The following is a 24,372-nucleotide window of genomic DNA, read 5'->3' as shown; positions in this document are numbered from 1 at the left end:
GCCCGGTCCCTAACAGGCCACGGACCGGTACCGGTCCGCAGCCCGGGAGTTGGGGACCCCTGGTGTAAAAGCTAGAACGGAACGGCCCTTTTATGTTATATTAGTATTAACCCCATAATGCCTGGAACACATCTGAATAGCAGAATAGCAACTTCCAAATTAATGAAATCAACCAAACTCACTAGTCACACATAACTCCATGGCAGGGATGCAGTAAGCCACAAAACATCGACAGAAGCCATGTTCCAATACCTGCAGTAGTCTGTACTGAGGACAGATGGTCTAGAACAGCAACTTCTGAGTGAGCCAGCTCAACCAAACTCACCAGTCACACCAGACTAGATGGGATTGATAAAATAAGTTCTAAAATTTCCACAGAAATTCCATGTTTCAATAGCGGTTCCAGGCCATAGTCCATATGCCTCCAAAGAGGCTGGAGTGGCAACTTTGAAATGAGCCAGCTCAACCAAACTCACCGGTCACACATTACTTCCAAGTTGTGATGCAATCAGCCACAAAACATCCACAGAAACCACATCCTGATACCTGTTCCAGGCCAGAGTTCATATTCCGCAAAACAGGCTGGAATGGCAACTTCCACGTGAGCCAACTCAACCAAACTCACCAGTCACCCCGGTCTAGATGGGATTGATATAATAAGCCACAAAGCATCCATGGAAACCATGTTTCATGATTAACTGCATCAGTTCCATCTAGTAAAATGACAGCGGTGTATTTGGTTAGTTTCACTCACTCAGACGTTGCCATTCTGGGCTATTCCCCCACAAGAGTTTGTGGCTTATTTTGCTCACTTGGAAGTTGTTGTTCTGGGCCATTTTGTAAAATATGGACTAATGTTTGGAAGGGGTATCAGAACGTGGTTTCTGTGGACATTTTGTGGCTTATTGTATCAGTCTCGTGCACTTAAGTGTGACTGGTACGTTTGGTTGATTTGACCAACCAACCTAATCAAATTTGATTAGGCCCCTTCCAACCCTACTATTCTATGATTCTGTGATTCTATGAAGTTGCCATTCTGGCCTGTTTTGCAGAATACGGACTGTGGCTTGGAATGGCTATTGAAACGTGGGTTCTGTGGTAGTTTTGGAGCTTATTATATCTGTCCCATGTAGTAATGTGTGATTGGCAACTTTGGTTGATTTGGCTCATTCGGAATTGGCCGTTCCATATGTGTTCTAGGCATTGTAGGGTTAATAATAATACAATATTGCAAGGGCTTTAGGCCTAAAATATTGTTCTAAAGTGTTTCTAACATGCCACTATTTTTGGCATTTTTTTTTAATATAAAGGGGCCATTCCATTCTGGCGTTTACAATGTCCCCTTTCTTTCGACTAAGATTGCAATGCCACGGGAGTTTCCCTGCATCTGGAACCATGACCCACAAGGAAAAGACCCACAGGTCTTTTAGATTTTTATTTTCTAAATATTTAGAAATTGCCAGGTCAATGCTAATACAACCGATCGTTATTATCCTGATGTAATAGACTGGGAGTTGTGGCTGAGAGAGTGTGGCTTACTCCGCCAGCCCTTCAAAACTGCGAAGTACTGTGGTGTTATGATACATATGTTTTGTGGAAAGTGTGTGTGTGTGTGTGTGTGTGTGTGAGAGAGAGAGAGAGAGAGAGAGATCTGAAGAGTATTTGTGACAAACCTGCAGTATAGTTTGGTGTTATTGTCCAGTAACCTGCAGATTGGGGAACTTATGTTTGTTTGAAGAAAATGCCATGAGAGGGAAGGTGCTGCAAAATGGACAGCAGCAGTGTTAGAGGAGGAGGCAATTGACTCTTTCCATGCAGGTCGTTTTGGGGAATCACTACCCCATGGATGTTTTTCTAGTCCTGTTCTACACACACGTGTTCGCGCAAAAGCAGTGGGGGAAGAATTATGATGACAAAAATGTCCAGCAAGGGAAAAGTTAATCACACCTGTTTTTCCGGTTCTGCTTTTTCAACTGCACAGCTTCCTCCACAATGCTGCCCCCCATGTAAAGTTGGAGCATTTGGATGGTAAAAATTCCTTTAAAAGGCCCCCAACTGGTTACTCCCCCCCCCCACTTGAGGGTTAGATGCAAAAAGTTTAATAAAAGTAGATGAGCGCTTACACCTGGTCCTGCTGGAGTGGGATGCCTCAAACTTCTAAGAGGTTGGCAATTAGACCAGCATTTGCAGTTGGACCACAGAAACAAACTAGCATTTTAAATTGGATGCATGGGAAGGCCAAGCAGGGAGACCACCCTGGCCCTCTCATTGGCACCATGGACTGAAAAGTGACAAGTAGACTGATCCTTGGAGCAGCAACAGCAAGAAGTGGCAGGGAGCAAAAGGGATGTGTAAGATATGAGGTGAGCAGGTAGAACTCCCGGGGGTGAAGAAACATATCGGCATGATGATGGATTACCCAAGGATCCCAGGGAAAGAGACCTGGGACACCAATTACTGATATTCTGTAGACCACAGGTGTTAGAGGCAGTCCATAGCCATGTGTGGGTTGGGCACCAGGGTCCCTGGAAAACACAAGGCCGGGTTCTTTTGGCCAGGTTGAGGATGTGGGATTGGGATGAGGGGGACAGTTATGGGGTGTACAGAGATAGAACTGGGTGTTACCTGTATACAGGTGGTGTTGAAGTCACCCAAGGACAGCATGCAGAAAGAGCAGAAGGCCAAGAACAGAGCCCTGAGGGACTCCCAACAGAAATAGGAGAGGATTAGGAAGAGCTTCCTCCTATGGAAACACTGAAATAATAATTAGGCAGGTAGGACCTAGGGCATAAAGGGAATCAAGTAGTTGGGTGATCAGTTGTATCAAAGGCGGCAGGTCAAGAAGAATGGGAGCAGAATAAAGGGATTTAGATTTTGCGGTGAGATCCTCAGTGATTTTTGTTAGAGCAGTTGCAGTTGAGTGCAAGGGTAGAGAACTGAGTTGGATGAAAGTCAAAGTGGGGAAATGCCAGTTTGGTAGTCTCCGATTCGATCAGGTGCTCCCAATGCACCTGTGTTCCGGATTGCCTTATTTTGTATGAGGCCCTACTGATGGGTCTCTCACCCCATTCCGGTCTGAAATTTGGTGGGCTGGGACATGAGATGGGGCGTTTCCAGTTGCAATGCCTAGACTGGAATGGCCTCCTCAACAGAGCTTGTGCAGCTACCGCTTTGTTTGCCTTTTAGTGAGCACATAAATTACGGATTCAAGAGAGCTTTTGGACTGGATTAGTATTTGCTGCTGCTGCCACCATAATTTTTCATTTGACGGTTTTAAATTTTCCCTTGTGGCTGTCCAGGAATACTCATCCTGGCTGGAAACTAGGTTCCGCTCCTGTCATTTTGAGCCTGTGAGGTGCTGTCACCCAAGAGGCCAAGCTGTCACCTCTCTGTTCCAGAGCAGGGCAGCTCCCTGTGGGAAGATGTGCATTGGAGGCAGGAATGCAGGAGTCTGAACTCTAGTACCAAAGATGCTATTGCCCAAGGATCAGAGGTTCAGCCCCCATGTGTCAGAAATTGGATTGTGTGTCCCCTGGCAGAGTTGGTGCATCCACAGGGGACCCTGCACAGGGCTCTTGCCTGGTTTCATGCTGGTCCTCAGGGAAGCTCTGCATCTTCATGGAAGGGAAAGTAGCATCCCCTAGTGCTTTGGAAGTTTCAGAGTTCTGTCTAGGCTTTGACATCATGCTTATACCGACAAAATCCAAAAAGCAGAAATGGGTGAAGACCCAGCAGGAATTCCTGGGTGTTCCCACCCTATCTGCAGCAGGGGCAAGTACATCTAGTTGCCTGAGTGACCAACTGGGGCCCTGGCATGGCTCATGGCACACCATTGCAGCCTGGCCAGCTAATAAGAGCAATTGCTATTGAGCTGGTATGGTGCACCCGTCACCCAGCTGGCTATCAGGAATGCTAGAACAGCCTAGCTGCAAGGCTGCTTAATGGGGGCCCAGTATGGCTTCATGTAGATGGACCCGTTTTGTATGTAAGCTCAAGAGCTGAGGAACAGCAGTAGTTGAGTACAGGTCAATTTGTTGACAAAAACCACTGGTTCTTTAAACGTGGCTTATCATGTGGAACTGCTTCCGCAACAGCATTTGCCCGCTTTGCTTCTGTGCAATGAAATTGCGGTTTCTTTATTCTTGCTTTGATTCCCATCCATATATTCCTTGTTTCTCACCTCCTGGGCATTAATAGTTATCTGATACGCAGCATTTTTCCAATGAATAGGTAGTGAAGGATTAGGGTTGATGTTATGAAGTACTGGTGTAGTGTAATGGTTAGGAGTGAGAGTTGGGAAGTTGCTGGTTCAAATCTTACCTCGCATCTCAGCCACAAATTCACTAGGTACCTATTGTCTTAACAGTTTACCATCTGAATAATGCTAGCTGATCTTGAAGTAGGACCTTTGCAAGAGTTACTCAGATAACGTACATTAAAAAGTGAGATTGTAGCTGTGCTAATCCATTAGAAAAAATATCCAAAATTGGGTCATACCTTTATTAGGACCAATCCAAATGCCACAAAAGCATATGCAAGCATTTCAGTTCTCTAAAACAGTTCATTAAGCTAAATAGTACAAAAAACTGGGGTGGGGAGACAAAATAAAGATTAGCGCAGATGTTGTAGCCATGAGATTAGCAGAATTTAAGCAGTCTCAAGCTAGAAACTGCAGGCTGAATTTTTTATGTGCCTTGAAGAATATCATATTCAGCCATTCAGGGTGGAATGTACCACCAGAAGATTATTTTCTACCACCTGAAAAGAGCCTTTGCTTTTGAAGGTTCCATTCCCTCCAACCACTAGTTAATACTACACAATTTGGCTTCAGTTGACATTTTCTATATAGTGCATCACCTAAAATTAATCTCGGGCTTTCAAAATATAAAAACTGGCATGTTTCTCTTTACATCTGCTCTCTGCCTGCCCAGGAACCTCTGTGTTTTGATCAAGGGAAGAGACAGACCTGAGTTACAGCTGGCCTTTAGATTTTCAGAAATGGGAGTCAGCCATTGCTTCTTTGTCCCAGAATGCTGCCTGCAGCACCTACCAGTGACTAATTCATTCCATTTATAGTCCCCACCTTGAGACAGAGTCTAAGCTGCAGTCCTCAGGACTATAAACAGGGCAAGTCTTTGTACTCCCCCCAGTCCCCGCCACCTTTTTGGACCATCTAGCCTGATGAAGAGTTCTGGAGAACATGAAAGCATGCACACCCTTTTGTGGCTGGCATGTTGGCCCTAATAAAGGTATTGGCCAACTGTGGATTTCAGATAAAGTAGGTAATATGAACACTTGAACTGTGCTATATAAATAGCAATTTATTATTTATAATAATAATAAAACTGATTCATGTGGTGCTGACTCTTCTGGCATGAATTCCATTAAGCACTGGTTACTAATGGAATAAGAAGTGACATACACAAGTGGAAACATTAAAAACAAAGTAAACAGCTTGGCTGAAAAGAGCTGCACAAGTAATTTGAAATGCCCCAAAGAGTTTTGGATTTGTGTTTCTTGAATAGCAATCTTCCAACCCCCATTCAAACCTCTTTTGAAACAGGCAGGACAGGAGTGGTATAAGCAGTTTGTGGTATGATGTAGGAGGTCTGCCATTCAAAAGAAAGAACATTAACACTCTTTGGCATGACTAGAAAGAATGTAGTCACCCAAGTCCTTAGGTGTACCTAAAGTAACTGTTTCAATTCTGCCCATTATTTGAATAGCACTTTTGTACGATAGTATTTTAAAGTATCAGGGGAGGACTTCAGATAAACCTATATGCTTCCATTCAATGTTTGTGTGAAATTGCAAAGAATGGAATAGGCTTGCTAGCAAGTTCTACCACATTAAGAATTCTGGGATTTAAGGGGTGAGGTCATTCTCTAAATCAAAAGAAAAAAAATCTGCCTATTTTCCAAGTAGTTATAATGTTTTTTAAAAAAAAAATAGAGAAGACCTAGAAGGTCTCAAAAAGAACACGTTCTTTGTCTTTATTGGTCAAGTACATTACATTTGAAATATAAAAGGTGTTCCAAAAATGCTCCTCATACAGACTTCTAGCACCCCCCACCCCAATATTTAATTTAACAAGCCTTATTCCATAAACAAGACATGGGGTATTTCATCCTGTTCTCCTGTCAACAGTTTTGCTTTCAAGTCAACAAAATACAGATAGCTTTAATAAGAAACCACATCCTAAGAAACTTAGCTCAGCTGAACCTGACAATATATTTTGTTGTAATAAATAGTAAGCAGCATCTATGCTGAAGGATTATTTCAAGGAGGCAAAAATAATCCCAGTTAAATGTGGAGACGCATCAGCTAAAGGAAGTGGGGAACATTATATAAAATACTTGAATGGCATTCACCCATTAAAGTGCTGAAAACTTGATTTGTTTTTCTCCTTTCCAACAGCAGTTTGGTTAGGCATTAATTTTGCTTCAACCAATTTCAAACATTTCAGTAGGAGTAGTAAGTGACAATGGAAAGGTAATTTTTATTTTAAGAGCACCAATAGTGGCATGTACACAGATGAACTGGTATTTATTTATTCACAAGCCTTTCAACATCTCTAAAGTTGTATTTACAAGGCTGCAGGTTTCTTTGGGAAAACCATTTTTCTTGCTGGCTTTATATATGAAACAGCATGTTAGAGCTCCAGTTCTGTAGTTGAGAAACTGAGCTGGTCTAGTAATCTGAGATTTTTATTCAACTAAGTCTTATGTTGATCCACAGAGGCTGCCATCCTATAACTAGGGAGATAGCTCAATTGAACTCCATGGGTCTTACTTCTGAATAGATATGTAGATGATTGCACTGTAACGCCCCATGAGAAAGGGCTAATAAGAGTGCTACTGTAACATTAAACAGACTTTCAGTTCACTTTTTTCCAACTAGCAAAGGAAAGAGACAATGGACTGTTTGTATCCTAACATGCAGTACTAAACAGGAGTAATAGATCAGCTTATAAAATTTAAAAATACGTATCGAACATTCACAGATATATCAGTTACAAGTAGGGTCTTAAAGATAATTAGGCATCATCAGCTGGCACAGGTGCTTCTAAAATCTGCTCTAGAGCTAAACGGTTTCTTTCCTAATCAGAATGCTGATATTTCATTCCAGCTGACTTTCTAGGTGATGAAAGTGATCAAAGATGACCACATTATATATCCTGGATTGGAATCTTGCAAATCAACACAGCAAATTTTATTTCAGAACCAATTATTTCCTGGCATGAAACGCCAATGTCTTCTGAATAATGCTTTGTTTTGGGACATTTCTGTTAGTGTAGTTCTTAGGAAATGATGATGCTGGACATGCTCAGTTCAGTATAGTTGATGGTAAAACATATGGTAACAAATGCACGTGACAGAATTGAAAGCCACAGATTGCTATGCTGAAACTCACTGTGGGACATAACTCACCAGACTTTATTAACCTACCTTTGTTAGTAAGATCTCTGCAGAACTGCTAAATCCCTTAAAGAACAGTGACATTTACTGACGGTATCAAAAGGAAAAGAAATAGCTTTTGAAGAGCCTAAATGTTGTGGAGATTAGAGGTTTGTGTTTATGTTTTATGTTCAACTTTTGTAAAGGAGATGGGGAACTAGTTCATTGACTTCATATTCCTGTTACAAAAGTAAATTAAATAGTAATGAACATATGTCAAATTCCATAGCATAAAGCTGTGGGGAGAACCCACAAATAATGCCCATTTTATGCTGTATTTAAAATTACACGAGTAGAAAAAGAGTTATGCTTATTAATAGTTTAATGTATGAAGGAAACATCCAGACTGCTGTATATGAAGGTACATCTGTCACATTAAAGTCTACATAAAGTAGAGCCTCTATACTGACATACTGAAAAGATTTACTTTCTGCTTAGCCATTTCTGTTATGTAAACAATTGTACATTTATCTGTCATTCTAAAACTTCAGGATCAAGTTTACATAATTTTGCTAAATTTCTGTGTATGCCCAGAAGCAGCTTACAGTACTAAAAACCAACCAGCCAAAGAACAGCTTCAACAGAAAGTTATGTTCAAAAATTAATAATAATCAAAGGGAAAAGAAAATGAAACTAAGAGAGGATAAGTTGAACCATATGATGGTAGGGAATGGGCAGTCACAATGTTCACAGAAAAGGGTCAGTTAGTACGTTCTTCTGCGAAAGCCTACACACTTCAGTCCAACACAACCGAAGAATGATCTCGGAGCTGAGGAAAACTGGTTCTGCCATTTGTATTCTCCTCTAAGCCAAAAGAAAATCTCCAAGCTATCAAAAGTGATCCCCACTCAGCCAAGCTGGTTCATATGCACACTGTTCATATGAGGTGTCCATGTTCCAGTCCATACCTGAGAGAGAAGAGCAAAAAGTTTTAAGCTATGCAGAACTTGCTGTTTCAAATAGGTATTAATAAACTATTCATTTATTTGTTACATTTATATCCTGCCTTTCCTCAAAGGAGCCCAAGATGGTGTACATGATCCTCCTCCTCCCCATTTTATCTTCATGACAACCTACTGTGAGGTGGGTTAGGCTGAGAGTTAGTGACTGGCACAAAGTCACCCAGTGAGCTTCATGGGTGAGTGGGGGCTAGAACCTGGGTCTCCTGAGTCCCAGTCCAATACTTCAACCACTACACCACACTGGCTTGCACAATACAATTCTGTACTGTCTGGATCCATATTTCAAATGCAAGCTGTATGTCTCAAATTATTAGGTACTGGGCAAACAAATGATATGGCTAGGGCATACGTAAGACATCCAGAAAGTTCAAGTACCCCTTTTTAATAGTAATGATCTAATTGGAAATTCATCAGTACATCAAACATGTTTAAAGCAACAAGGCACCTAGACTTACCGTCTGAGGGCCATTATTCTCTGTAGAATTTGAAACCATCTTTATCAGTGAGTTCCAAGATGGGTCAGCAGCATGAGGTCCATTGAATATAGGCCCTCCAGTACCATCTGCAATGGGTGCAACAGGAGGAATCATTGCATTCCCATACACTGAGAAAGGCATGCCCTATCAAGAGGAAAATAACAGGTTATTGAACACACTTTGGATACATATAGCAATAGAAGCCATTTAATCTGTGAAGTTTAAAAAATTCGCATTTCAAGTATTCTGAAGTCAGCAGTTAATCTGGATGCTAGAGAAATTTGTGTTACAACTTCTCTGCAGAATGTTTTTTAAAGACATTTGTCAGAAGTTTGTGTCATCCTAAATAAATGGTGCCAAAGGACAAGTTTCCATGTTACATGTCAGTTATGCAAAGTTGCTGCTTTATATGTAGCAAAAGTGGCCAAAATGAGGCTCCCAGGGAATTCAAGTGCTGCTTCTGGGCAGTTGATAGACATGACCAAGAAAGGCCTTTGTGCCACAAATTCAACTGATACTTGCTCAACTCCTAGCTTTGTAAAGATCTTTCCAGTCATCTTGGGACCAACAGAGATAAGATTGCAGCAAGTATTGTAGCAAAGCACTATAGCACAAATATTTGTCCACTTGGGAGCAGGGTCAGAAGGAGAAGCAAAGACTGGAAGCACTAATTTGGGCAGAAGAACCAGTATCAGAAAGACCTATGAGGAATTCTCAAGGAAAAACATGCGTGCCTCCCTCAGCCTGGTGCCCTTCAGATGCAGTGGACTCTACAACTCACATAATTCTCAGCCAGCATTTAGTTATCTGATTTGTATCCCACCTTTTTACCAAAAATGGCACTCAAGGTAGCTTACAATCATAGGAACTAAGAACCTTTTAAAAATAAAACTCTATTAAAACTATAATAAAACAAATAGATTAAAAACACAACAGACTAAAAACAGCACCCAACGAAGCAGACCAGCTTCCATGCCAAAGGCCTGCTTGAATAAGAATGTCTTGGCCTGCTGGTGGAAGAAGAGCAGAGAGTGCGCCAACCTAGCTTTCCTTGGCAGGGAGTTCCATCCACATCCTTGGAGCCTTCACCGAGAAGGCCCTCTCTTGCATTGCTACCAAATGTGCCTCTGAAGGCAGGCGTACTGAAATAAGGGCTTCTCCCGAGGATTTTAAAACCCAGGCAGACACATAGGGGAGAAGGCAGTCATTCGGGTAGACTGGTCCCAAGCTGTATAGGGTTTTATAGATCATAACCAGCACTTTGAGTTGTGCCCTGAAACAGACCAGTAGCCAGTGAAGTGGTTTTAACAAGAGAGTCAAGTAATGTGCTCCCTATAACTGGCCTTGGTCAACAGTCCAGCTGCAGCATTCTGGACCAGTGGAAATTCTGAACATTTTTCAAAGGCAGCCTCATGAAGAGCGCATTACAGTAGTCCAAATGAGATGTGACTAAAGCATGCATGATTGTGCGCAGATCAGACATCTCTAGCAAAGGCCACAGTTGGTGCACTCGCCTCAGCTGCACAACCACACTTTTGGCCACCATTGAAACCTGGGCACCCAGGTTCAGGATTGACTCCAAACTCCAAGCCTGAATTTTCAGAGGTGGTGTAATCCCATCCAGCACAGGTTGATCTCATCTGCCTTTCCACTAACAGGGAGCACTTCTGGCTTGTCTGGATTAAGCTTCAATTTGTTCACCCTAATCCAATCCATTACTGACATCAGCCACCTATTTTGAATTAGAACAGTTTCCTTGGATTTGGATGGAAAGAAGAGAGAAGAGTTGGGTGTCATCAGGATACTGGTGAAACCAAGCTTCAACATTCTGGATTATTTCATGGATGATGGGAATTGTAGTCCAAAACATCTGGAGGGCACCAGGTTGGGGAAGGCTGCTCTGGGGGAATTAACAGTGATGGATGCTGTTCCTTGTGGCATAGCCACATTTTATTTAACAGTATTTTTCACCTGCCTTTCCATCACTAAAAACAACCCCTAAGGCAGCTAACAAAATATCATACAATTAGAAACTAAAAAAAATAATTAAGCAAATATACACCACAATAGTAGTAAAAAATAACACAGCGGCAGGAAAAAGGAAGATGCAGAAAGAAAAAGGGGGCAACTTTCAATTCAAATGTATGCTGGAGGCCCAGTGAAACAAAACAGATTTTACCTAGCATCTGAAAGTCAGTAAAAGATTGGGGGCGGGGGTGATATCAAATGGGCCTCCTAGGTTAACGAGTTCCACAGCCTGGGCACAGCAACATGGAAGATTTCAACATATGGCCCTAAAAGTAGGAACACTGATCATCCCTGGTGTAAACACAAAACATACCTGTCTACTTAACAGCGCTGAGTTTATATTGGTCAGTAGACTCTCTCTACTAAAGAAACCCTACATGACTATAAAAGGGCTTAAGCATGAATCTCACCACAAACTACCAGAAGGGAACCACAGTGATATTGCATGCCCTGCTACAAAACTTATATACGAAGTAGTCTTTAAAAAGGATATATGTATCAAAACGTTTTCTATGTTTGAGTTCCCAGCAAAACATCTAGATCATTACCCCAACTTTAGGAAAGTCCATGTATCCTGCAGGAACGTGCTGATGGAATGTACCAGAAGGAGTTACAATTCCTGTGCTGTCTCTATCCATTGCTTGATGTTGCGAGAATACACCTGGATCAGACATTGGCCTGTGAATCACATGGTTTCCCATTCCACTGTGACACCAATCTACTTTATCTGGCAAGAAAGAAGTGGGTATATTCATTAGCAGCACACATTTACCTAAATTATTTAGCTGTATGAATGAGCAGTTAGTGCCAGACATATCATGTGTGTTCCAAATGCTTGGCAGAAAGATCTAGAATCTAAACAAGTAGTACAGAGCAAGATTAGTTTTGCTTGACTTTCTTGTAGCACTTAAGGTAAGGTTTACTTTAACTGCAATTAATAGTTCATGGCAAAACTAAGAAGACATTAAGCTCTTAAGGCAGGATTGTACTGAATAATCAAGTGAAGTTTAAATGAAGTATCCAGTTAATGAACAACAAACTGCAATGCAAAGAGTCAAGACTATCATTTGTGGCAGGAATATCACATCTGCCATTTAAGTTGTCCTAATCCTATGTGTTAGCTCCCCTCTAACATAGTATGGAAAGATGACAAGTGTGTGCAAGGAAATACATACCACCTTGATTTCCACCTATCCCTTCAAAAGACCATATACCGCTGTGACCCACTGGAGTGGCTAAGTTGCTCCCTATAACTGACGGCGTAGATGTTCCAGTTTGCCTGATGCGTGCAGAACGCTCTGTTCCAATTGGGACAGGAACCTTTCTGTCCTGAGACACACTGCTGGGCTTTTCTGACCCCAGGGAAACAGCCGAAGGGGTTGGAGATGGGGCTCTAACTCCAGCAGACACTGGCTGAGCAGGTGGCTCTAAAGGAAAACAAATATTGAAACAAGTTAAAGATGTTCATTAGTCCTAGTGTTTCAAAACAAGAGGGTTCCACTCAGTATAGACTTTGAATATAAGAAGTCATGCAGGCTATTGAAATGTCATGATTTAATTATTAAATGGCACATAGGGTTAGGTTCTACCTACCAGAGGTTTGACACAGTTTGGACATCAAGCCAGTCACTTAAATCTTTTATAACTGACTTTCTAGAATATACAATTGAATAAACTATTGGAAAGATCTTTTTGTCAGAGCATATCATTGCAAATCCACAATCACACTTGTCAAAACTCAACACTTTCTAATTTGTTAGAAAAGATTAGAATATAACAAGTGCAGGAGCACTTTGTGGTATGCTGGAGAAACAAAACTGCAGTTACATTTGTTCACATTTGCAATCTAGAAATAAACCAAAAGGAACTGTAGGGTTGATATGACTTCACCAAATATATAGCAAAATGGCATTTGTGGCAGGGTGACAAATGATAATATAATCAGTGCTCCATTAAACATCCTGATCCACCAATGCCCTTGCAGGCAGGGTGTGCACGTGTGTGTGCGTGCACATGTGTGGGTGTACACACACATGCACTCATACATGTACACATACATGTATACAGATGCTCCTCCCACCAAGTGTTTCCCCACTAAGGGAGAAGTGTATCACAGAACACATGAAGCTCTAAACTGAGGCAAATGGCCTTTATTTCTCATGTTCAGGTACAAAAAGAAAGCTTAAAATGGAAGACTATAAGATTAAAGCACCAACTAATCAAACCGCACTTCAAGGAAGATAGGCCTGTTAAGGGTTTTATAGCACAGACCCTGCTAAGCTATACTGCACCAAACTCTGGTGCGCACAATACAGGCATCACAGTAACTGATCACTAATAAGTACTCCGATCAAAGCAGAGCAGGGCCACAAAGAAGGGGCCCATCCCGCCCTTAGCTATGGAGTCCAGCCCAGGGAATCTAACATAAGATTGGAACACCCAGGGCTACATTGCAGCAACAAAAGAAATATTTTTAGTTTTGTTAACAACTCACCATTTGATGCAGAGGAACATGGAGGCAATAAATTGAGTGGGGAAAAATGCTGTCTGTTAAAATTCGCAGCTGCCGGTGCTCCTCCCAGCGGTGTTCCTGGTGCATAAACTTGACCACTTGAAAGGTTTGAGGCAAAGTTACCCAAATGTGTAGAAGGAGCTGTTACAGAACCATACGGTGAATCAATACTGACAATACCTATAAAATGATTTGCAAGATATCAGTTCTCCCTGGAAAAACAATGGTATATGAAACAGAAGATGTGGAGAAGGAAGAAATTTCTGCGAATACAGTTTGCTTCCTCAGCACTAATGGCTATGATTCTTCATGTGAATTTTTCTGTTTTCTTTACATTTTATGTATATTAATAGATCAATATATTTACTTACATCAAGAGGACAATGACCAAAGAATCTCACTACTTACATACCAAAATATATCAGTCACAATCTAAACAAAATAAAATTACTTCAGTTAGACACAGTTCAGTGTTACCGGGAAACCCAAATTTCTAGGATAGTCTGGTTACATGTCTATTATACACAGCAGCTTCCTGAAATGTTATCATAGGAGAGAGCTTCATTATGTTGCCCATAGCCTGTATCTTCACAAATTAAAAATATACCAGAGGTGCATGAGCATGCATCCAGTGTTCAGCAAACAGTTTTGGCTAACGAAGGTTTTCCCTGTGTTACATTCTCACTTCATCTAATATATATTTAAATAAATTAGCAACGGAAGCAAGATATTTGTAAATTTACTAATCCATCTAAGATTCTCTGTCAAACACCCAGTATATTTAAAATCAGCTCTTATTACATCTCGAGCATTTGCTTTCAGATAAACTGAACGTTGTCCTTACGCTCCCATGGAGTACAGGGTTGTACTTTTTGTACTAATTTTAAATCAATCTACATTTAAACTAGTTTTCATTGTCATTGATCATGTCCCTTTCCATTAATTTTACACTGAAATCTCTTTCCCATTTGTCAGTATATGATGGAGTTAATATTCCATATTTTTAAGAGAAAATACTATTTCCAAGTCAAAATCTCATTCTCAGCTTTCTTCTATTGAGAGGTTTTTATCTTATCAGAGGGCAAAGTTGAATAAGGTAGCAAAGTAAATACTGGAATTGTGGTGCTTCTGCTTCCAGCCAGGTGTAGGGGAGAGAATTATTTAGCAGCCAGCTGTAGTTTGTTTCCTATTTGAAGCCAGAAGAGGGGAAGGCAAGTCCTAATGTGCCTAGTCTAACTCAGCCCTGGGGGAAAGGCAGCTGGCTGAGACTTCCCCTCCCTAAATAGCTACAGAAATAAAACAAAAATCTATCCCTGCCCAGGGAGGTGTGTGACCTAAAAGGGCTGACTTGCGGGGGGGGGGGCAGAGCAAGAGTTAGAAGGTACAAGGCTTGAGGAGCTCCAGTGACACACGGCTTCTTGCCCACGAAAAGGGCTGCTCGGATCTAGAAAGCCCCTCCCATGGTGGGGTCAGCAGTTTGCCCTGTAATTCAGCCAGCAGAAGGGGTTATCCTAGAATGTGGAGACTGCCCTCTGGACATGGAGGAGAGAAAGGAAGGTTGAAGAGAAGTGGAATCAATTATTTGCATCTGTCTTCACAGCAGAAAATGTTGGACAGATATCCACAACTGGACCAAAATCTGGCATCTGAATAAATGAATCAAACAGAAGTGATGAGAAATTCTAGGTCTAACTGACAGATTACAGACATGTCACCTGGTCCAGAGGGCATCCACTTGAGAATTGTTAAATAATTCAAATGTGAAATTGTTGATCTCCTGAGAAAAACATACAACTGAACAGTAAAACCAGTCTCCTTAGTGTAGGATTGGCAAGTAGCCAATCTAATACCCATTTTAAAAAAGAGATTATGAGGGAAGCAAGGAAATGACATGCCAGTTAGCCTCGCATCTGTACTGATAAATTGGTGGAAAGCATTATTTAAGAAAGAGAATAATGAAGATTACATAACAGACCTAGCTGAGAAACCAAGAGCATGACTTCTGCAAAGTGAAGTCCAGTCTCATTAACCTTTTGGAGTTCTTTGAGAATATTAAAAAGCATATCAACAGGTGCAATCCAGTAGACATATACTTGGACTTCCAAAAAGTTTCTGACAGAGTCCCTTGCCAAAGTAAAGTACTCAGGTAAGGAAACCTTACCTGAGTAAACTTAGCCATCATGGGATAAAAGCTAGTTCTCTTACAGACTAGTATCTAGCTAAACAAGAGGAAACGGAGAGCAGAAATAGACTGAAAGTTCTCACATTGGAAGCAAGCGAGCACTGAGCTCTCCCAAGGACCTGTACTGGGACCAATGCTATTTAACTAATTCATAAATGATCTGGAGCCAGGAGTGAGCAGCATGGTGGCCAAGTCTATCAATGACATCAAATTATTCAGGATGATGAAAACCCAAGCAGACTGCAACGGTCTCCAAAAGGATCTCCCCAAAACTGGATAAATAGGCAACAAAATGGCAAATGAAGCTTAAAGTAAGTAAATAAAGCAAAAAACAATGAAGAGTCTTGTGACACCTTAAAGCCCAACAAATATAAAACAATATACATTGGGGCAAACTCTCTGAACTTCATATACACTGATGAGAACTTAGCTGGCAGTGACTAACCAGGAAGAAGACTATGGCAGATGGCACAATCATCAACTGGGTAAAAGGGTAAATTCCATGCGAGTGATTATTAGGAAAGGGAATGAAAAGAGGACCGTTATCAAAATGACTTCATAGCAGTCACATTTGAAATACTGTGAGCAGCGCTAAGCTCAAAAAAGGGTAATCACAGAGCTGGAAAAGTACAGAAAATTGCAACCAAAGTTATCAAGGTTATCACATTCCTCCCAGACAAAATGATAAAACATGAGAGGATTTTTAAGCACAGAATAAAAGCTGACTACTGGGGTGGGGCGAGGACATGGCTTATACAGTTATGCATGTTGTGGATAAAGTGGACAGCAAAGTTTTTCTCTCTCTTCAATAATAACAGAACTAAAATCTGTATTAAAAATAATACTAGTACTCAGTTTAAATACAGAAAACGGAGTGCACACTGCATATTGCACCGATGATGCAAAATGGAGAATCTGCTTCCCTGTAAATTCTCCTATTTGTTCGACAGTGGTGCTGAAGACTGTGGAGCTCTCCTCTGCCTACTATGAGGCAGGCTCTTTTTCTAGAGGAAAGACTTGGCCAGGGCATGGACTAGGAGGCACATCCCACCTCCTCCCAAGAGAAAAGCTCCTACTGATAACACAATGAAAGTATGGAAGCCCCAAGCCTAACTGAGGACACAATTCCCAAACTTCGGATCCAGAGAGCAAAGAACAAGCTGGGTGGGAACTGGACCACTCTCTGCTGAAGAATCAGGAGAATTCACAGGTGAGCAAGCTCTCCTTTGTTCCTACTTGTCACCATCCAGGAATCTAGACTCCTGGTAGATGGAATGGGCTCAGTTCTCTTTGGAAAAGAAGATAAATGCTGAATTCCTCACTCATATAATATTCACTCTGTTTTGGAGATTAGGTTCAAAAGTGGAATGCAATGGATCAGGATCATGACCAACAAACACGGAGAATGCATCAATACAGGACTGTCTGCTTGATCCAACTTCAAGATGGTATACCATGAGTTGATACAGCTGCAAAATTTGTTTTCAGTTTCTGTCAGCAGAAACATAGGAAGCTGATTTACACTGTATCCACCTAGCTCAGTGTTATCAATACCAGCCTTTCCCAAACTGATGCCTTCCAGATGTGTTGCGCTACAACTCCCATCATCCAAAACATCTGGAGGGCATCACGTTGGGGGAGGCGTGATTTATTTATTTATTTAAATTTCTATACTGTTTTTCATTTTTTTAAAAAAAAATCCCAAAGCAATTCATAAAGTCAAATAATGATAAAATATACTAAAATGGTAATCAAACAAGATTACTGCATTAAAATAACCAAGGGTGAGTGGCAATGCTAGCGGTCAGGAAAACACCTGGGCAATCAGATGTTTTTCGTGGTCAGCAGAAATGCTCCACCCTAGGAGCTGCCTGCTTGCGACAGGGAGATCGTTGCAGATGGTCGGTGTCACAGTGGAGAAGGCAACACGGCCAAGTGAGCACCAGCGGGCCATGGCATGATCAACAAGGCTTCCCCCTCTGAATGTAGAGACTGGGGTGGCCTATACAGGAGACGGCAGTCTCTCAGGTAACCTGGCCCTGACCTGTTTAGGGCCTTATAAATTAACAATATAGATGAATAGCCTGGGCTGAGCAGGGAGGGGTAGGTGCAGAGTGGTGAATCACAAGTGCCTTTGTCATCTGGGGCTGATGAAGATTCATGTTGAGGGGGAAATATGAAGAAGTCCCGAGTGGGGGTCCTGAAGCGTGACATGATCTGGTTACAAAGGCTCCCTTCCCCAGGGTTAAGGTTCTTTCTGCTCAGCCAGTCCACGCATATATTATTAGGAGGGGCCTTCATTGCTGGTTATTTCTTTAGCCCACCTGGGAGTGCGGAACAGCATAGCCTAGAGCTGGCTTCCCCTAAAGTGGTGCCCATGATCATGAGTAAGCCACTGAAAAGGAAGTGGTGGCTCTAACATGGCAAGTGTTTGAGGCTGTTTGCTGCAGGCAGGGTGTGGCATGGTCAAAAATACGGCGGCCATGAGCCTGGCAAAATGGCAGCCCCGGTGTGGCCTAGAGTCAGCCACACAAGTTGCAACAGCGGGGGGTAGAGCATAACCTCAAAGCTGGCCAGCTGGGTCAAAATTCTCATTAGCTTAACCACCACACTACTCAGGGCCCTCCAAGCCCTCCTACTTGCCCTCAAAATATTAATCAGGGGTGCGGGGTGGGGAACCACTGCCTATATGGTGATGGGTGGGATGCCAACCCTGAGGCACACACATGGCCCTGCTGCATATTTCTTATCACCGGGGTGAGGGGAGGAGACACGATTGCAAGGTCAACTTTGGGTCCACTTAGGTACCAGGCACCAGGACTAAGGATTATGCTTAGCCTGGAGAAAAGCTTTTTCTCCCTCAACCCCACTTCTGTCTTCCCTGTATAACAGAGCAGACCCACAGACCTGTGTCTGTTTGCTGTGGAGGTAGGAGAATTACTGGCTGTAGGGAGGAAGTATGAGATACTTCATAGTCCATCCTCCAGCCAAGCCTTTCTAGAAAAACAACCTGCCCCCTAGTGCACAGACATAAGAACACTCCAGTATTCTAGGCCACTGGATGGCTACAGATAGGCTGAGATTTTATGCCAGCCAGATTGCCGAGCTTGGCATCCAGTAACGAAGAGATAAAAACGTTCACATGTTAAGCATGTGGTAATATTGTATACTGTGAAACAAGGAAAGAACAGTACAAATATTCACCTGAGGGACTTGGAGCTGGTCTCTGCAGTGGGGGCCTAAAACCTGGGGCTTTGGAAGTATCTAACTGATGTAATGGATCTGAGTTTGGCAGAAATGAAGACTTTCCAGACAGCATGGATTCTGGTGTTGTCTGAGATGATAAGACAGATCCACCCCAGAAGGCATGAGCGGAGGCAGCACTGTTCTCAAACAGTGTGCTGAAGGGCCCAAATGGTAGAGCAGCACTGAAGTTGTTGGCCATGGCCTTGCTTGCTGGATGGACTGCATTTTGAGAAGCACTTTGTGTACTTAAGGTAGAAGGAAGTTGCACCGAAGAAGGAACACTGTGGGGTCTTTTTATGTGGTTGATATTAAGGACAGCAACTGAAGAATTCTGAACAGGAGTGGAATTCTTGTGTGCAGGATTTGCTCCATGGGAAGGGAGCCTGATGGCAGGGCTTTCCATTTTAGCTGGAGGAGGTTGATGAGCAGATCCCACCGATGCCTTAGGCAAAAGATAGTTCACTGGAGAGTTCACCGGAGCATTAGCAGGAGCAACTACTGGGGCAGAAGAACTCACTGTTACTAAATTAGGAGGCACAACCATTCGAGGATCTTGTGACTGAACCTGAGGCTGCTGTAGAGGTGGTCTTGCTTCTTGGGAAAGAGACCCAAGAGGCTGTGGCTGAGCAGGATGCTCTGAAGGAATGCCAACAGAGCCACTATTTAACTGCCTATTGCTGGCCAGATTTGCTGCTTCCACGACTGGCAGACTGCCCACTTCCTGGTCAGAGGAAGGCAGCCCTTTACTTGGAGAACTTGTCACAACTTCTGAGGGACTACTTCTAGAAACCCTTGCTGGCTGGGCTGGTGGTGAAGGGGAGGAAGTGGACGACACAGGATAGTGCTCTTTGGCAGTAGGAAAAGGATATGTGGCATTTGTGGGTGTTGTGCTGTTGTTGCTTGCTGTGGTTGCAATTGTGGTTGTGGTAGTGCTGGATGTCTTAACCACAGTGACAAAGAGTTGCCTTCGAACGGAAGGTGAGCTGGGACTGCCATTTGAAGAAGTAACAGGCACAGTAGACACAGCTGAACTTGTGGTAGCTGCTGGACTGGAAGTTGAAGAACCCACTGAATTCACCTGAGAACCACTGCTATTCTGATTGTTATGGCGAGGCACCGTGTGAGGCTTAGGTGAGTTAGTAGCTCTTGCGGGGCTCAGAGGTCTAACAGGGAAAGGACCCCAGGTGGACTGAGCTGGTGGGAAAGTTCCTCCAAAATGGGTCATGGGCAATCTTGGTGGACGGATCTGTTGGAAAGTCTGAGCAGCGAGCAAAGCGTGTGCAAACTGGGGAGGAGGGTATGCTAATGGCAGAGAAACTGGAAATCCAGGACGCACATTATTCACTGAGTTCTTGACCGTTTTGTGAGTACATGCTGAAGGAATTGCAGGCACAGAAAGCACTGTGGCAATTTGAGATGATGCCGAGATTGCTACAGTGGTCACCTTGCTCCCAGCTACAGAACTGTGAGCAGTTGTAGCGGTGGCATGTGCTGACGTCCCTGTTTTGGGATAAGCCGCAGAGCTTTTTAAACGATTCTTTGGAATGAGCTCATCAATTTCCTTGTCTGGATCCTTAATCAGAGCATTTATGAGCTGTGTTGCTTGTCTTGTTGATTCTGTGCCTCCCCTGTAACGGAGTTGAATAAATGCATGAGAACTTTTTGGGAGGGTCATTCACAAACACATTTAAATCTTTCCACCCGTTACATGAAAGTACATGAAATGGATAATCTTTGAACAAATGAAAGTCAATGGCTTTATGATGCAATGCTTGTACCCTAGTAATTCTCTCTCAGGTGGCTGAGCGCTGACGGGATTGGAGCCAAAACAGGGCCAGTGAGAAACAAGAGAGGAGGTATCAGAATGGCTAGGGGACCCCGAGATGTGAACAAGTACAAAGCATCGAAAAACGGCCCACTGAGGACTGACCATGCTCAGCGGCCTCCAGGAGCCACCAAATGTTGAGTGTCATTGGGGAAAAAACTAGAAAACAGGAGTGGAGTGGGGGGAAAGAGTGAACTGACATGCTTGAGCCCCTTTTAGCTTATAGTATCCTGGAGGAGGGCATGGCTGGCTGGCTAGTCGGAATTCTGAACAGGAGGACTCCTGTTAGAGGGTAAGGGCACACTACAAAATTCTGCTGAAGCTCCCGTGTGTGTGTGTGTGTGTGTGTGTGTGTGTGTGTTTCATCATTTAGTTTGAAATCTGTTTCACATGTGTCATATAAGTTTGTTTAGTACAGGGATGCAGAACCTCCAGCCCACAGGGTACCCCAATCTGGCCCATGCTGTTTCTTGGGGTTCCTCCAGGGGGTGGGGCTAAGGCTCCAAGCCCCACCCCCTGGAGGTATCCCCTCAGAGGGCAACCCCACTGCTATTTCCAATCTGAGGTAACAGTGGGGATGTCATCCCCAATAAGGTATAACCTTGTTGTTATGATGCCAGGGAGAACCACTGCTCTTCCCTGCACGGGTGAGTCCCAATGCCCCTCACCCCCGCTGCTAGTGAAGGTGTGGGGTGACAGGACTCGCCTGTATTGTGGGGGGGGGGAATATGCGCTCTTCCCCACACATGGGCAAGTCCCAACCTCCACCACCCCTCAGTCCTGTTGCTGACTCTGATCTCAGATCGGTTATAGCAGTGGGGTGCAAGGCAGCCTGGGCTTTCTCCATGCTGGGAGGAGGCACCATTCTGTGCCTTCTTCCAGAGTGAAGGCATGGGGGAGAAAAAGGGGGGAGAAAAAGGGGGGTGACGTCCATGGCAAGGCCCCTTATGTCATCCAGCCCCCGACCCCAAAACAGTTCTGCCCCCCTGGTTTAGTAACTAAATACAGAAGCCCTCCAAGTGAGTTCATATAATTTAAATAAACAGTGCCCAAGTTAAGTACTTACCTTATTGTTATGATTCTGTCCCCCGTTTTGTCTTTCTGTTTATCAATGTCTATGTGTGCTCCAGTAAACTCTCTGATAGCATTGATGTTGCAACCACCTCTTCCAATTACTCTGGAAATAACAGTCGATGGAACAGAAACCTTCTTTGATCTAAAGAGAAGCATGAAAAGCAAGTAGAATGGTTTTAGTAAACTTTAGTGCTTAGTAGGAAGGAGGGTGTGTGTTTGTGTGCGTATGTATATGTGCCAGGGCTTTAGCTTGTCTGGAAGCTACACCATGTCCCAAATCACAGATGCACAAAGGGTGGCTATTTAGTTATTTAGTGGATATGAAAGGCACATACTCCAAGGCATTCTCCTTTCCAGCCAGCTTACCAGTGCAAAGACAAGGCATGCCATGCTAATACACAACTTTGGAGACTGAGGTTTCAAGGCTAGATGTCAGGAAGCTTTGGCTGAATCCAAGTATTGAAGCACTGTTTTAACAGTCTTAATTGTGGAGGTGTGCTGGTTCTATACAAAAAAGCTGAAAAGTCAGAGAGAAAAGACACCACCATGGGAAGTGCATTCATACCCCACTTCTCAGGTGCTGACACAGAAAACAGGTTCCAAAGTGATCCATGACAGGAATTTACAACCTTAGATATGCGTACATGAAACCAGAAATGCAACTACCATATGATCACTAATGTTGCCAACAAGACCAAACAAGAATGAAATAAAATATTCTAAAACAGAGACAGACACATTAAAAAAACTGGAATTTACTACATTCACAGAATTTAACTTGCCTTCTTACAACTTCCTTCCACCCTTCTTCTCTCTTCTGACCACGTTTAGGGCTAGCTAAGGTGATTTTTCCATTAGGAGAAGAGAGTGGTGATGGACAAGATTTTGTGCAAGTAGATAAGGAGTTACCAGTTACTTCACCAATAACGTCTGACAACCTTTCAGGGGAAAGTGGGGGGAATAAAAAGAGTTACATGTTAACAGAATCCCTATGAGACAAACATGAAATACAAATGCAGGAACCTCCCTTCGGGCTGCTGAGTAGCAGCCTTAATATTAAAACACTGGGTTGGATCTGAACTTAAGTCATAGTTAGAGCAGATCCATGGAAATCAATGAGGATTAAATTAGTCTAACTTAAGCCCCATTGATGTTAATAGGTCTACTCTAAGTATGACTAAGTCTGGATTCAACCCATTAAATTTATGCCATTTTAAAAGATCAAAATGTCTATTATAGAAGAAGTACGATTTGATTTTTAGTTGTTTAGGACAATAATTAAATCTTGTTGTGTTTAGAATTTGTGAAGTTTTGATATTAAGTTTAATGAAAGACCTCAGAATCAAAGATTTATGAGGAAAAATGCAGCAAATTACAAACAACTGTGCCAAAGCAATACACACTGACATGACATAACATTTCAGTTTTTCCTCTTGTTTCCTGCAAGTGACAGTTTGAAATGCACCTACTAATTGATAATCAAAGTCCCTTCTATACTTTAGAAATGTAACTAATGCCACTTAACTGAATGCTGTTTTTATCACAATGTACCTTAAAACTGGACAACTGCCTTTCTCTGTTCATCAGCAAATGTGAATTGAAGACCGTAAAAACTTTAAGGAGATAAATTATAGGCACGGATAAAGCCCAGGATTCGAAGAGCGTTGTGCACTTACTCCCTTGATTCCCACTTCTAGCTGTAGTCCCTTTGCATTGGCCCTGACTGCCTAGGAGCAATTTTAAAGGGGACGGGGGGAGGCACAAGTGGCTGCTGTGGGAATAGGATCTTGAAGAGTTCCTTTATGTGCCTGGAAGGCATTTCATGGGCCTTTATATCCCAACTATAATTCTGATTTGATTGCATTAATTGGCCTTATGTTGTTGTCTGCAATTAGACACCTCAAACCTAAGCAATGATGACTGCTCTTGTCTGCTTCTTTATGATTTGGTTATACTGTATCTGCTGTCTTGTGGTCTGCTTTATTGATACTGTATTTTGCTGGCTTCTTAATTATTTTTGTAAGCCACCTTGAATAATGTATTTGGTAGAAAGGCAACAGACATTTTAAATCAAATATAAATTATCATTTCACAGTTTGGTAATAAAGTATTTATTATTGCTAAAATTCATATACTGTGTTATTTGCTAAAAAGCCATCACGGCAGTGTGTGGTGGAACTGCCCCATGGTTTTATTTGTTTAAACACAGTGATAAACGTTTATAGCTTCTCTGTACATTGGAGGTTGTCTGGTGGGTGGGTGTGAGAATGTATGGAATGGTGTGATTGGCTGAGTGCCTGGGGCCGTGTGATTGGTCAGTGAGAATGATGATGGGAGGGGGTGCTGGAGTGAGTTAAGAGAGGCAGTTTGAAAAGAGATGGGTGGTGGTGGAGGGATTTGATCTCTTAGATAAAACATCTCCTGGGGATAGGGCGAAGTGGTTAGTGGTTTTAGGCCTTAGTTTAGTGTAGGTTAGCTTAAGAGAAATCTTTTAAAGTCCAATCTGTATAATACTCCAAATAATATTTTTTGTTTCTTTTACATCAAGTCTGTACACAAGTCATGATGTTACTTATACTTAACCTAGGTAGAAGTAAGAAAAAAAAAGAG

The 24,372-nt window shown here is 42.5% G+C and overlaps 1 protein-coding gene across 3 annotated transcripts in view; it reads right to left on the bottom strand.

The window, feature by feature from the left end:
• Nucleotides 1–5,967: 5,967 nt before the first annotated feature.
• The window catches only part of ANKRD17 (ankyrin repeat domain 17), a 140,990-nt gene continuing 122,585 nt past the window's right edge, over nt 5,968–24,372 (bottom strand). For all 3 annotated transcript variants that reach the window (XM_084857457.1, XM_084857458.1, XM_084857459.1), the window contains 8 exons: nt 22,545–22,700; nt 21,755–21,904; nt 18,822–20,491; nt 13,418–13,615; nt 12,099–12,350; nt 11,472–11,650; nt 8,875–9,039; nt 5,968–8,365 (listed from right to left, as the gene is read on the bottom strand). In XM_084857457.1, coding sequence (XP_084713583.1) covers nt 8,306–8,365; nt 8,875–9,039; nt 11,472–11,650; nt 12,099–12,350; nt 13,418–13,615; nt 18,822–20,491; nt 21,755–21,904; nt 22,545–22,700 — 2,830 coding nt within the window. In that variant the 3' untranslated portion in view covers nt 5,968–8,305. The remainder of the gene's footprint in view (nt 8,366–8,874; nt 9,040–11,471; nt 11,651–12,098; nt 12,351–13,417; nt 13,616–18,821; nt 20,492–21,754; nt 21,905–22,544; nt 22,701–24,372) is intronic.

Source organism: Heloderma suspectum, chromosome 5, assembly GCF_057233095.1.
Source record: "Heloderma suspectum isolate Gila_16-S chromosome 5, 16-S_ref, whole genome shotgun sequence".
Taxonomy (NCBI): domain Eukaryota; kingdom Metazoa; phylum Chordata; class Lepidosauria; order Squamata; family Helodermatidae; genus Heloderma; species Heloderma suspectum.
The sequence above is the reverse complement of the archived record's forward strand: the minus strand, read 5'-3'. Positions and strand labels throughout refer to the sequence as shown.